The sequence below is a fragment of the Arachis stenosperma genome, chromosome 3 (genome assembly GCF_014773155.1).
Source record: "Arachis stenosperma cultivar V10309 chromosome 3, arast.V10309.gnm1.PFL2, whole genome shotgun sequence".
NCBI classification, from domain to species: Eukaryota; Viridiplantae; Streptophyta; class Magnoliopsida; order Fabales; family Fabaceae; genus Arachis; species Arachis stenosperma.
In genome coordinates this window covers 13,723,342-13,737,938 of record NC_080379.1, presented here as the reverse complement: position 1 = coordinate 13,737,938, position 14,597 = coordinate 13,723,342, and the positions used below count along the sequence as shown (strand labels likewise).

The window sequence follows — 14,597 nt, the reverse complement described above, 5'->3', positions numbered from 1 at the left end:
GCTTAAATTTTCAAGGTCTAATTTCACCTGCATAAATTTGTAACATATAAGATAATATTTATATAATTATTTTATGATAATTGATATATAATATTAATTTGTCATGTTATTGTGTTTGTTTGGGCGATACTAAGTTTATTAAAAAAAATATTTTTTCAATGAAAAAATATCGTTTTTCATTTTTTAGGGTGTTTGGTAAATTTTTAGTAATAAAAGTAAAAGTGTTAGAAAAATTAAAATTTTTTTTTGAAAAGTTATAATTTATATATTTTTTTGTAAGATCTTTTTTCTTAAAAAAAAAGATGTTCTTTAAATAATAAATAAACAAAATTTTTTTTATATGGTTATATCCAAACGGTGAAAACTCAAGTGCAGTCGATTTCAGTTTAGATGAAAATTTAGTCAAATAAAAAAATTTAGGCAAAACAGTCAAATTATCTAAAAGCTCTCATTTATCAACTTCATGTGAAGTCGATGAAAATTTAGTCAAATCAGTCAAATCATCTAAAAGCTCTCAGTTATCAACTTTATGTGAAGTCGACTGTTTCCACCTATCCAAACATAATTGATAAATAAAAGGATAAAGTATATTTTTTGTATCTGAAGTTTGGCAAAAGTTTCTAAAATATCCCTAAATTTTATTTTGTTTCAATTTTGTCCTAAAAGTTTTTTATTTGTATCAAATATACCCTCGACGGCTAAATTTTTAAAAAATTTAAGACCAATCTAACAATAATGTATGAAAATTATACTTGATTTGCTTGTGTTGAGTGTTGTTCTTATGAAATTGTTGTTGAATCAGCCTTAAATTTTTTAAAAAATTAGTCGTCAAGAAAATAAAACTTAGTAGTATTTTTGAAACTTTTGTTAAATTTCAAGGACAAAAATTATAGTTTATCTTAAATAAAAAGATCTTTTTGCATGAGATATTTAAGTATAAAATTATTTTTACTTTTTGATAAAATATTTAAAAAAAAAGATAATTTACAAAAGATATTTTTTTTAAAAAAATTCACATAAACAAATTCATCATCTAACTAATAAAATGACTAATTTGATTTGCAGTTGTACTTTTTAGAGGACCAATTTAATGAATATAATCGTTTAAAAATTAAATTGATACTCATCTAATTTTTCAAAGATCATTTTAACATAAACCTTAAAATATCTTCTAAATTAAAATTATTACATCAGTTGAAGAGTTATAATCTTATATTCTTATATAAGTGTAAACTCTCCAAAACATAATTATAATTTATGTCAAATAAGTTCATTATGGCATGAAGAAAAGCTATGATACTCTCTCCAAATTCCAAAACTTGGATTGATTTGATCAATGACGAAAGGGTTGTAATTATTTGCTATCAACTTACAAAATTCATCTAGCTTAAGTAAATAATTATTTTCTTTCCTAAAAAGAAAAGCTCTAACAAATAAAGGCCCAAATTAAAAAGGTGGCGAAGATTTAATTATTGTCATTATGTAAAAATATATCATTTTAATTATTGAATGATAAATTATAAAACTTAATTTTATTTAAAAATATATTATTTTTATTTAAAGTATTACAAAATAAATAAATTATACTTTTTAAACAATGATCGAGGTCGGAAAATATTTTTATCATCTTCGCAGAAGTAGTTGCCAATTAGAAAATGAAGGAAAGTAAACTGCTGCAGGCTGAAACAGAAACAAGAAAGGAGAATGAAGCGACAAGCCACCCTTATGGGCCGGTGCTGCATTCGCCAGCAACTCTCTACACTCGTAGTTGCCGCTGCTGATTTGGTGCTCGCCTCCGACACGCCGGCGGTGGATAATTCAGCAGTGTTGTGTGGCTGAAAGTCTGAAACCCAGTTTGCGCCCCCCCCCCCCCCCCCCCCAAAAAAAAAAACCCCCGTAGCATGCATGGGCAGGTTTCGTGTTCCTCGTATGTGCTTCTCCTTTGTTTCTGTGTCTACCATTTTTCAAAATCCCGTCTTTCACTTGTCGACCGTTACCTTCAAAACCCACTTGGAAGATGGAAACTTTTCATATGCCAAAGAACAATTTGCAACCTTGTGTTCCAATGGGCGTATCAGAGAAGCGTTTCACAACTTTCTTTCTTATATATGGTCTGAACCCCGTTTGTTCTCAAATCTCATACAAGCATGCATTCGCACAAAGTCTGTTTCTTTGGGGAAGCAGCTTCATTCTTTGATTATTACTTCTGGCTGTTCCTCGGACAAGTTCGTCTCCAACCATCTCCTCAACGTGTATTCTAAATTTGGGGAGTTTCGAGCTGCAGTCTTACTGTTTGATAGAATGCCTACTAGGAACACCATGTCGTGTAACATCATGATCAAGGCCCATCTTGAAATGGGTAGTTTTGAGAGTGCCAAGAAAATGTTTGATGAAATGCCTGAGAGGAACGTTGCTACTTGGAATGCAATGGTCACTGGGTTGGCCAAGTTTGAAATGAATGAGGAGTCTTTGTTCTTGTTTTCACAGATGAATGAGTTGGGTTTCATGCCGGATGAGTACTCACTGGGCAGTGTGCTTAGGGGATGTGCACACTTGACAGCTTTGTTTGCAGGCCAACAGGTTCATGCTTATGTTATGAAAAGTGGGTTTGAGTTTAATTTGGTTGTCACATGCTCTTTAGCCCACATGTACATTAAAGCTGGAAGCTTAAGTGATGGAGAGAGATTGATCAGATTGATGCCAAATTGTAATGTGGTTGCTTGGAATACACTTATGTCTGGAAAAGCTCAAAATGGGTGTTTTGAGGGAGTTTTGGATCAATACTGTTTGATGAAAAAGGCAGGTTTTAGACCAGATAAGATTACTTTTGTGACTGTGATCAGTTCATGTTCGGAGTTAGCCACACTTGGTCAAGGGAAGCAAATACATGCCGAATCAATCAAAGCAGGAGCTAGTTCTATAGTTGACGTAGTTAGCTCATTAGTTAGCATGTACTCTAGATGTGGATCCTTGCAAGACTCTATGAAAGCTTTTTCGGAAGGCAAACAGCGAGATATTGTATTGTGGAGCTCAATGATTTCTGCTTATGGGTTTCATGGTCAAGGGGAAGAAGCTATAAAGCTCTTTAATGGGATGGAACAAGAAAATTTTCCAGGAAATGAAGTTACATTTTTGAGCTTGTTATATGCATGTAGTCATTGTGGATTGAAGGACAAAGGACTTGATTTCTTCGAGTTGATGGTACAAAAGTATGGACTCAAGGCTAGACTAGAACACTATAATTGTGTCGTTGACCTACTAGGTAGGTCTGGCTGTTTGGAAGACGCAGAAGCTATGATACGTTCCATGCCTATGGAACCAGATGCCATTATATGGAAAACACTGTTATCTGCATGTAAGATCCACAAGAATGCAGAAATGGCAAAACGGGTTGCCAAAGAAGTTCTTAGGATCGATCCTCAAGACTCAGCATCATATATTCTTCTTGCCAATATTCATGCTTCTGCTAATAAGTGGCAGGATGTTTCTGAGGTGAGGAAGGCCATGAGAGGCAAGATGTTGAAGAAAGAACCAGGCATAAGTTGGGTAGAAATAAAGAATCAGGTTCACCAGTTCTGTTTGGATGACAAATCCCACCCACAATCTGCAGAGATCAATCGGTATCTGGATGAACTAACTTCAGACATGAAGATGCGCGGTTATGTCCCGGATACTAGCTCTGTAACGCATGACATGGACAATGAGGAGAAAGAATACAACTTGGCACACCACAGTGAGAAGATGGCAATTGCTTTTGCATTGATGAATTGCCCAGAGGGAATGCCAATAAGGGTGATGAAGAACTTGCGCGTTTGTAGTGATTGCCATGTTGCCATCAAGTACATATCAGAGATAAAAAATTTAGAAATTGTTGTGCGAGATGCTAGCAGGTTTCACCATTTCAAAGATGGTACATGTTCTTGTGGAGATTATTGGTAATGTACAGTTTTTCATTGATCACCATTTCAAGTGTACTTCAGTACTTGTATATACTATGCCCTCCTGTTTATTATTATTTGTAGTTTCCCACTTTCCATGATCTATTTGTGTGTCATTGCTAATTGGGCCAATGACCCATGATTCATATTTCAATTCTGGTAGTATGATACTATAATCTCATGCCACGTGCCACAAGATCATTGGCTGAAACTCTCACTTGGATTGGTCTGTCAGGAGGCCTTATATATCTCTATGGGTAAGGTTTTTAATTTTTTGAATTTTGACAGAAAAATGGTCCATGACTGGTTTGAATCTGCCTCTTTCTTTTTAGCATTAGCTAGCAGGCATGTCTTCTAATGTTCCATGTTGTTTTCTAATTGTTCTCTCTCTCTCTCTCTCTCTCAAAGGTAGTTTGCAAGGAAAAAGGCATTGGTACATAAAGTGGTTTTTTTCTATAAAAAGCTATAATTGCATTCCACCACCAATGGAAGAGTTGCATGTTACACATGGCTAAAGGCTTATATGTATGTGAAGCAGAGTGTAGGTTGGTCTGAATATTATTTATGGTTTATTTGAATTTCATGGCTGGTAGGTTCTTGTTTCAGGTTCTAACACAATGCTATATCAAACTCTCACAGATGTTTCCACTGTCATCAAAAACCAAAACAAGAAAAGCATCACTTATCATTAGTGAATGATATTGCATTCAGTCCAATGTATGTGACTTCTTGTTTATAAGTTGCTATTTTGGATTAGGAAACTAACTTTGGTTAATTTAACTTCTGTTTTAGGATGACAGGTGCTTTTGTCACCGGTGATAATGAAGGTGATAATGAAGGTTACGTTACCATATGGGATGCTAAAAATAGAAAATTTTTAGTTGAGGTATTTACCTAATTATGTTTTGCATTTGTATCTAATTAATATTAATATTAGAGCATTGTAATCAATTCATAGCTTTTTCTTGAGGGTGTTTGGATGCACATGTTTCTCTTGCCTTAATCCTTATTCTTCAACCAAATTTGACTATAAATCTCATCTTTCTGTCTTTCTAGGTTATGCATCAAATCACAAGGGGTGCTTAACTCAGCAAGGCAAAATCCTTATTATGCGACACGTTTTATTTGATGTAACCAGGTTCCCTTACTCCACTCTTTTTCCTAATTCCACCCCATCTAAGCCTCAGCAACAATTCCCTCATACACACCTTGTTTTACCACTTCATCCTACCCCATCTATTCCTCCATCACCTTCTGTTGACATATCCCCTCACACTTCATCACAATTTTCTTCCCATAGTCCTACTCAAACTGATTCTAATTCTTCTTCTGATGTGCCCATCTCTGATCCTACCCCTCCTTCTCCTTTTACACCATGTACACCATCTACTTCTACACAAAGTAACCTCACTCAACCTCATCAAATTATTCATCCTTAGTATTCCAATTCAAGGGATTGAATCCAATTTGGAAAAACTACTCTTTCACTCAACATTCATCCAATGCAAACCCGTTCAAAATCAGGAATTGCCTAGTGTTGAGGTGCCAAAGTAGTGTTGTGTCCTTATCATACAATCACGAGGGACAACTTATCGCTGTAGCATCTAGCCATACATACAAAGCAGCAAAGAGAACGTGAGTAGTTCTTATTTTTATATCTTTTATGAATTTTGTCAAAGTGAATTTTCAACTTGTGTTATCAATGAATAACAATGAAGATCCCACTTCCTATCTTTTACTCATGAGATATAGCTTTTGCTGGCCCGCATGATTAAGGGAACATATTAATTAAAATTTGGTTATGGTGACTCTGCTGTCTTACATTTTTATCCATTTTTAAATTCAAACCTCATGCATTTTCAGTCTAAATTACTGTGGCATTTAAATAATGTAATCTGGCTACAATTGGGCGAGTAGAAGTCTCTGCTAGCTGCGGTTGTGCCACATTGAAATGAGTTAATAACTTTTTTTTTATTTATAAACCTAAAAATGATGTCTTCATTAACTATTATGGAAGCTGAGCATGAAAGTATTTGGCTTTTGACTTAAATATTTATTAGCATCTTTGATATTGACAGAGAAGGGCCTCATGGGATATTCATCCATAAAGTGGACAACGTTGATATTGGATCAGTTTCTGCTGGTAGTAAAAGTTAGGGCCATGGCTCTGGCATATAGAAATGTGTTGATTTAGGCCTCTGTTTTGATGGCAATTGTAGATTTGTTGTTTGATATTTTGTAATGTAAATTGTTGTTTGGTATTTAGGTCTCTGTCTTGATGATTTCTATTTCAGCAGGTTTTTAATGATGATTTCTAATTATGCGTTACTTATTGGTTATTGCCCACCCAATTGTTGATTATTGTGAATTTGCAATCAATTGTTGATTGCACTGGACTTGTTTTGGAACTAACACTTTAAACATAGATTTTTATTCCATATTCATGCAAATGAAAGTTACAAAACAACTCTAGTACATATTTTCATTTCTTCTATTTATAGAGCATTACAATTACTTATGAAAGGTGTAAATAAACAACCACAAAATATAGATTTCCATTCCTAAGCAAACATACTACACTCATTGTCTAATGCTCTTCAATTTTTCATTAATCTCATCAATTATTTTCAACATCTTTTTCACCTCATCTTTACCCTTTGAACCCAAAGCAAATTGCTCTACCTTGTTTTCACCTCCTTTCTTCCATTTGCTTTTTTCATTCTTATCTTAAATTTTCCAATTTTTTTCAACATCACCAACTTCATCTGTCCAAATAAAATAATTGCATCTCAAATCAACCTGCTGTATTTATTGATTCGAGAACAATTTGAACCATTTTACATAAGTTGCATAGTATTTATCATCATAAATAGAATAAAAAATTACATACCTTCCATAATGGACAACGAAAAAATAATTTCCATGGGTTCCACTCTGGTGCAGACTTAGTACTATTGCATCAAGTCTATGCAGACTTAGTACTATTGTATCAAGTTCATGTAGACACTTGCCATTGTTATAGTTAAACTTCTTCTTTTTATCCTTTGATGTATAAGAGGAGCCTCCACAAATACTCACACAAGACATATTCTTCCTTTGTTGAGATTATAATATTTTTGTACCTTAAGATTTATAAATCCCAATATAAACTTACACGAAGAAGATGTTGAAGATTTTACTTTATCATTTAATTTTTTATTTATTTTTATTTGCTAAATCCATATCACACAATGCATAGAGTCACCATGGCAAATATTATGCCACCTATTAGCCACTACTAACAAAAACGTTAATGAGATGATAAAAAGGTAGAATGATTAATTGAGTGTGATATTAATATGTACACTTAAAAATATAAGAATATATATTTATTCACCGTAAAAAAATTTATGTTTATTTTTGTCTATTCTTTCAAAAATAAATTAATTAATCATTTAAAATTTATTTAAATATTAAGAATAAAATTGAATCAATTAAAAAATTAAAAATAATTTAAAAAATTAAAAATATTAAGAGAAAATATATTTGACAAAAAAAATTCTAAATAATTTGAACTCACTCTAGCTCCCCCCTACCTTTGGCTCTTGTTGATTCGAACCAACAACGAAAGCGGCTCGACTAACAGGCATAATTGCCTGTTTCAAAAACCGCTTTTGGATCGTTGAACCGGTTGGAAATCTCCCGGTCGAACCGAACGAGATCTGGTCGGTTTTTGCTTTTAGCAAGAAACGGCGTCGTTTCGCTCAATTAAAAAATTACCCCAAAGCACTCGGCCACTGCCACTCTCAGAGCTGCTCCGGTCCTCCCTCGCTCCCTCAGAATCGCATCACTTCCTCCGTCCAGCCACCGCCGTCCCCATTACGGTCGTCTCCACCACTGCTCGAAGCCGCCGTCCACACTGCAACTTGTGTCGCATCGTTCCTCCGTCGCGAATCCGCTGTTCCGCCTCGCCGGCTCTGTTCCACTGCGCTCCAGCCCTTCTCTGCTCCAGTTCCGCCACGCTCCACCTCCTCTGCTCCAGTTCCGCTGCACTCCACCCGCCTCTGCTCCAGTTCCGCTGCGCTTCACCCTCTTCCGGCCCAGTACCGCGCACACCACCCTCCTCTGCTCCAGTTCCGCTGCGCTCCACCCTCCTCTGCTCCAGTACCGTGGTACACCACCCTCCTCGGCTCCAATTCCGCGGCGGTCCAGGCCATCTCTTCTCCAGTTCTGCCGCGTCCAGCCTTCCCTCGTACTCCCTCACCTCTGTGCTCTAGAAGATATTTTTTTTTACTGTAATTGTTGTTTTAATTGGTTTAGGATTGTTAATTTGTGATTTTTCTTCTTCAAGTGTTGTTGTCATTACTGGGGTTGTTGATGATGTTCTTGATTCTGTTGTCTTTAATTTCTTTTTTGGTTTTTACGGTGATCTTCTTTGATTCTGATATGCTGTTGTTAATTTCTTCAAGTATTTGTTGTCGTTGAGATTATTGGGTTGCTGTATTCTTGTTCTTTAATTTCTTGCTTATCTCTGTATTGAGTTTTCTTACGTTTCTTGTGTTTATTGTTGTTGCTGATTACTGCTAATGGTTCTTGATGGTTTTAATTGTTGATGTTTGTTCATTATTGTTTGTTGACTTTGTTCTTATGGTTCTTGATTGGTGTTTTTTTTCATAAAGTGCTGTTTGTTTGCTTTGCTGCTGTTTTTGCATTCTTATGCTTTGTGCAAGTTAATTTATGTTTTATTACTTGATTTTTCTTTTTTAATTATTGTAGTTAACTTGTTATTACTGTGATTCTGTTATGTTGATTGATTATGTTGATTCATGTCCTTGTTATTTTTCTTTTTCAATTTTTTTACTGTGATTTTCTACTCAGGTTGTTACTGTGATTTTTCGGTTGTTATTGGGTTATTGGATTTTTTATTCAAGTCTTATTTTTGTTAATTTGTTAAATTGTTGAGTTGCTGGGTTTTAATTTGCTGGATTGAGATTGGGATTGTTCTTGTTATTTGTTATTGGATTGTTGGATTTTTTATTCAGGCTTTGTTTTTGTTAATTTGCTAAGTGTGTTTCTCCGTACTTTTTTTATTTATTATTTTATTATAAAACGGTTATTTTGGTTGAATTACATTGAACTAATTGAATAAGTAAACCAATGAATCAGTAATTAGAGTGGTTTGTTGATGGGTTCGGTTTTCAGAACCTTGCTACTACCTTCCTTCCCCTTTTCTGTCTTCCAACTCCGGCATAGCCGCCGCCACCGGTATTGAAATTTCGAATTTTATTGTCATTGATTCATTGAATTTAGATATTAAAGAAGATTCACTGACCGGTCCAATTCTCACAACCTTGGTAAATATCTTGTTTTGCTTGTTATGTAAATATAAAAAATGATTACTTTTGGTTTCGTCATATTCTTTTATCCTATGTGATCAAGTTGTTTGTATGTTGTATAAATATAAGAAGTGATTCTCTAATGTGCTATAAAGTTGATTTTATGTTTTGCATTCTCTGCACATGCTTTACTATTTCTAAATTTTGTGTTTATACCTCTTCTCAAGTAAAGACTCTTGACACTTGTGAAGCAGTGAAGCATGTAGTAATCTCCTGTTAAGAAGAAAGAAGATGTCTCTGTCCGCTATGAGTTGTTCAATTTTCCCAACTACTGTATTCTCCATTCCCTTCCCTTCTTCCAAAGCCACCATTTCAATCAACTCTACCACTACCACCTTAGTCTCCAAGTCAGCAGCAGCAACATCCAAACACATATGGACAAGAACAGTCCAACGCCATCCACGTGGCAGAACCCGGTACAAAGACCAAACGTTCTTGGACCACATTGTGGACATGGATGAGCTGATATCTTCGATCAGACAGACCCAAAATGCGGAGGAGCTTTACGCTCTCATGTCTCCTTACAATGGCAGGCAGCTCTCTATGCGTTTCATGGTTTCTCTCCTTTCTCGGGAGCCAGACTGGCAACGCTCCCTTGCCTTGCTTGATTGGATCAATGACACGGCTCTCTATTCTCCTTCAGTCTTCGCCTACAATGTCGTTATTCGCAATGTCCTACGCGCCAAGCAGTGGCAAGTTGCACACGGCCTGTTCGACGAAATGCGCCAGAGAGGCCTTGCCCCAGACAGGTACACCTATTCAACTCTAATTACTCAGTTTGGTAAGAATGACATGTTTGATTCGGCCTTGTTCTGGCTCCAGCAAATGGAACAGGACAATGTGTCTGGTGACCTTGTCTTGTATAGCAACTTGATTGAGCTTTCTCGGAAATTGCGTGATTACACCAAGGCAATTTCGATATTCATGAGGTTGAAGAACGCTAACATTACGCCTGACCTGGTAGCTTATAACACCATGATTAATGTGTTTGGAAAGGCTAAGTTGTTCCGTGAGGCTCGCCTCCTCCTTCAGGAGATGAAGGGTAATGGTGTCCGCCCGGATACAGTGAGTTACTCGACGTTGCTTGTGATGTATGTTGAGAACCAGAAGTTTGTTGAGGCACTCTCGGTGTTCTCGGAGATGAATGAAGAGAAGTGCCCACTTGATCTGACGACTTGCAATATTATGATTGATGTTTATGGCCAGCTTGACATGGCCAAGGAAGCTGATCGGCTGTTCTGGAGCATGAGGAAGATGGCAATCGAACCCAATGTGGTCAGTTACAATACACTCTTGAGGGTCTATGGAGAAGCTGAGCTGTTTGGGGAAGCCATCCATCTATTTCGTTTGATGCAGAGGAAGGGTGTGGAACAGAATGTTGTCACATACAATACCATGATTAAGATCTATGGCAAGTCTCTCGAGCATGAGAAGGCAACGAATCTCATTCAAGAGATGCAGAGCAGAGGTATTGAGCCAAATGCCATCACTTATTCCACGATAATATCTATCTGGGGAAAGGCAGGGAAGTTGGATAGGGCAGCCATGTTATTTCAGAAGTTAAGGAGCTCAGGAGTTGAAATTGATCAAGTTCTTTACCAAACAATGATTGTTGCTTACGAGAAAGCAGGTTTAGTTGCTCATGCCAAGCGTCTGCTTCAAGAGCTTAGGCATCCAGAGAACATTCCTAGGGAGACTGCGATCGCAATCCTTGCGAGGGCTGGTAGAATTGAAGAGGCTACATGGGTTTTCCGGCAGGCTTTTGATGCTGGAGAGGTGAAGGATATATCTTTGTTTGGGTGTATGATTGATCTTTTCTCAAGGAACAAAAGGCATGCAAATGTTGTTGAAGTGTTTGAGAAGATGAGAGAGGTGGGATACTTTCCTGATTCTAATGTTATTGCTCTTGTGCTGAATGCTTTTGGGAAGCTACGTGAATTTGAGAAAGCAGATGCTTTATATAGAGAGATGCATGAAGAAGGGTGTGTTTTTCCTGATGAAGTTCATTTCCAGATGCTCAGTCTATATGGAGCAAGAAAGGATTTCACAACAGTAGAGTCATTGTTTGAGAAGTTGGATTCCAATCCCAACATCAACAAAAAGGAGTTGCATCTTGTTGTTTCCAGCATTTATGAAAGAGCAGATAGACTTAATGATGCTTCTCGAATCATGAACAGGTTGAATAAAAAAATCATAAGAAATCATGACAATACTTAGAGAAGTTTGCATCTGCTTTCCCTAATCCCTATGTAACTTGTATAGTGATGAACATTCTTTGACCTTGACCATGCATAAAAACTGTAATCGGAAAATCTCTCTATAATGAGGTGTATCATGTAGATATGATATATTATTATGTTTTGGTGCAATATTTTTTTTATATATGCATATAAATGGAGCAGTGCTTCTTCATTGCAGATTGTTGAGCCAGTTTCAAGTCAATTTTTGAGCTTTTCTGGTAGTTTGATTGTTTTCTTGGTATAACTGAAAATATTTTGTGTGCTCCACCTGTAGCAACTGTCAATCAATTTTAATAAAATTCGTAGCTGATCTAATAGTTTAGGTGTGGTTTAATTGGAAATCCTAAGCTCCAGATTGAAGTTATGGGTGAAAGAAATATGGAAAGTGACATGGAGAATCATTTTCAACTCATGGTAAAATTTATTCTTTCGTTAACTTTGTTCAGATATAGTTGAACATATTCTCCTCCTTTTCTCTCCCATTTGCCCTCACTTTGCTGCAACATATATTTGTTTTATGAAATTTCATATTTTATTTTCTAGCTTCCCCTAATGGATCACTTCTTCACCCCACTGATTTGGTACTGCTATAATATGATGAAGGTAAAGTTCATGGAGGTACTAGATTGAAGCTGAATGGTTGTAGATTTATTTATATATATAGTTCATTCTGGTTTTGAATATTGATATATCTGTACTTTGTGTATAACAGCAGTTATTCACTTCGTATGTTGGTTTAATGAAGAACCTTCAAATGGTTGTTTCATGTGTGCTGAAGTATGTACTTTCAAACCATCAGCTAGCAAGTAAAATACCAGAGTTTTCCCCATGATTGCATCAATGTATAAGTTCCTTTTTTTCTATTATTGACGATGGATTTATTAATTATTGTTTTTGCTTAATTGTTTGATTGTTTGAGAAATCAAGGTGCTGTGTTTGGTGGGATGCTAGTGTGTTCATGGAACCTACAACAAAGCAAAAAATATCATGTCAACTTTCTTTACCAATGCAGATAAAATAATTTCTACAACTTGAAGTATGGTTTAGCTTTGCTTGCTGTCATGACGGGACAAATCTAACTTGTCTTTACTTCTATATATGGTAGCCAAGGTTGTTTCAACCAACTGGTAAGGATGCTCATATTACAAATGCTTTACAAACATTCTTCATTGGTATTCCATGCCTTACATAAATCCTTTTCAGTTGTTTCTTTGAAAAAAAGTTAATGACAATAATAATTAATAAGACATTCTTTTATGATCATGTCAATTTCATTTAGTATGCTTTGTTCTTGTTGCTAATCTAAGATTAGTCTTTTATCAAATGGAACTATATCTTGATAAAGAATTGTCTTGAATGTAAAAAAACCAGAGTTGGGATGTCTAAATAATGGATTGAATAAATGAAATAAGTGGTTGTGTAAGTTTATTTCAATTATCCAAGATATTACTAATGAGTCAATGTAATTTTCGTTCATACAAATTTGCATGGAGCCAAGGTTTGATTTTTACCTATTGATGCTTCAGGTGTTTATTATTAGAAACATATTGTGGATATATATTTAAATAACTTTTTCATTGTTCTGGAAATGGCAAAACTTGAATTATATGAAATGCTTAGTTGTATCTGTGTTATTCTCACAAGTAGTGAAATGCAATGAGTTATAATGATGTATATGCTGGTGTAAAGGTTTTCTTGTGTCCAGTTCATTATTCTTAACTTCACCTTTCCAAAAAATGAATTCAATGTAAACCTGGAAAGAGAGAAGATATAGTTAAGAGTGATAGAACTTATTGAAACAAGAGAATAGTAAGAGAGAATGTGAAATTTGGGAGAGAGCTAATCATGCATTGTTTGTATCCATGAATGTTTTCTTTTGATGAATGTGAACATGCCCATGCTAAATTGTTTTTTTTTTTTTTTTTTGGATTATGGTACAAAATCATGTCATGTAATTTGCTTTCACCTTCTTTAACTCTCTAGCCAAGGTCCTCAGCCCCTCCCCATTAGAGACCAGTGGCAGCGGATGGTGAAGGGAGACACTGCGGCTTGGAGAAAAGGATGTTTAAACAAATAATATATATTAATGTTTATTGCAAATAAGTCACTTATCTAAATTTTCATTTCAGCTTGCTAAAACTTCTTCCTATTGTCACAGTGATTGAAGAACTTAAATGTGTCTTTATCTATGAATATTTCATCTCATAAGTAGCTTAAACTTATAGTTTGAGAAACAGATCTAGAGAATTGAAACTTAGTTTTTAATAGCATGCCCTGAAGTTTTTGTGGTGGCTGATGGAATGGACAGCGGAAATGTAGTAAGATAGTATCATTGCCTATTTGAGTGTCCCTGATGCAGATAGTGATGCTGTAAATATACATAGTACATATGTCAAGCACCCAAATTACCCTTATATTTTGAGAAAGTTAAATAACCATTGTAATATTAAAGTTGTCAACACATATCATAAGTTTGTCATCTTGATGGTTTTATGGTTGATGTTGAAATATTTTCCGTGTGACCTATTTGTACCATGACTGCATGTTGCAGAAGTACTTTGTAATTTCCAAGGTGTTTTGAAAAGATTAGGTTAATTTGGTGAATTAACAAAAATAAAAAGGGATAGAATAGAAGTGAACAAGCCGTAATGCATATAAGTTAATTTGGTGAAATTAACCATTATTTTTTGAATTTCCAACCGTGCTGTTGTTGAGCAAACAAAACCTGCGTTATTTTCACTTTAGCAACTATGCTTTCTTATAAACATGTTAAATAACTAAAATAAGAGATGGTAGAATGATGGATGGTTATTTGAGTTAAATGAAGAATACATTTAGTTTTACTTAATAAAATAAAAAATTACTTTTGATGTAACATTAGTGTAAAATAGTTTTACACATACATCTTATTATATTAGTAAAAATAATCATCCAAAAGATCAGATGTAATTAAATAATTGTATAAAATATTTTATAGGAAAAGTCTAGGGGCCAGTAGATTTATTAAAATTTGGCCTGCACTTAGCAAAAAGAAAATGAGTGAT

General features: G+C 35.1%; 2 protein-coding genes across 12 annotated transcripts; both read left to right on the top strand.

The window, feature by feature from the left end:
• Positions 1–1,906: 1,906 nt before the first annotated feature.
• LOC130968142 (pentatricopeptide repeat-containing protein At2g41080-like) lies at positions 1,907–6,277 on the top strand. 10 transcript variants are annotated; one of them, XM_057893245.1, is made up of 7 exons: positions 1,907–3,935; positions 4,102–4,195; positions 4,347–4,463; positions 4,545–4,655; positions 4,731–4,824; positions 4,995–5,573; positions 6,017–6,277. In XM_057893245.1, the coding sequence occupies exons 1-2, from the start codon at positions 1,930–1,932 to the stop codon at positions 4,112–4,114; spliced, it is 2,019 nt and encodes a 672-aa protein (XP_057749228.1). In that variant the 5' UTR covers positions 1,907–1,929; the 3' UTR covers positions 4,115–4,195; positions 4,347–4,463; positions 4,545–4,655; positions 4,731–4,824; positions 4,995–5,573; positions 6,017–6,277. The 10 variants fall into 10 exon arrangements, with proteins under 10 accessions (XP_057749228.1, XP_057749224.1, XP_057749227.1 ...); XM_057893241.1 differs by having other exon boundaries at positions 4,347–4,483; positions 4,578–4,655; XM_057893244.1 differs by having other exon boundaries at positions 4,102–4,479; positions 4,578–4,655.
• A 1,430-nt stretch (positions 6,278–7,707) lies between these two features.
• On the top strand, positions 7,708–12,330 carry LOC130967211 (pentatricopeptide repeat-containing protein At5g39980, chloroplastic). Of its 2 annotated transcripts, none has more exons than XM_057892027.1 (4): positions 7,708–8,169; positions 9,508–11,967; positions 12,097–12,156; positions 12,266–12,330. In XM_057892027.1, the coding sequence occupies exon 2, from the start codon at positions 9,545–9,547 to the stop codon at positions 11,528–11,530; it is 1,986 nt and encodes a 661-aa protein (XP_057748010.1). In that variant the 5' UTR covers positions 7,708–8,169; positions 9,508–9,544; the 3' UTR covers positions 11,531–11,967; positions 12,097–12,156; positions 12,266–12,330. The 2 variants fall into 2 exon arrangements, with proteins under 2 accessions (XP_057748010.1, XP_057748009.1); XM_057892026.1 differs by having other exon boundaries at positions 9,505–11,967.
• Positions 12,331–14,597: the final 2,267 nt, after the last annotated feature.

Coding starts and splice junctions, on each gene's coding strand:
- LOC130967211 (XM_057892027.1), top strand. CDS start 9,545: ATGTCTCTGTCCGCTATGAGTTGTTCAATTTTCCCAACTACTGTATTC.
- LOC130968142 (XM_057893245.1), top strand. CDS start 1,930: ATGTGCTTCTCCTTTGTTTCTGTGTCTACCATTTTTCAAAATCCCGTC.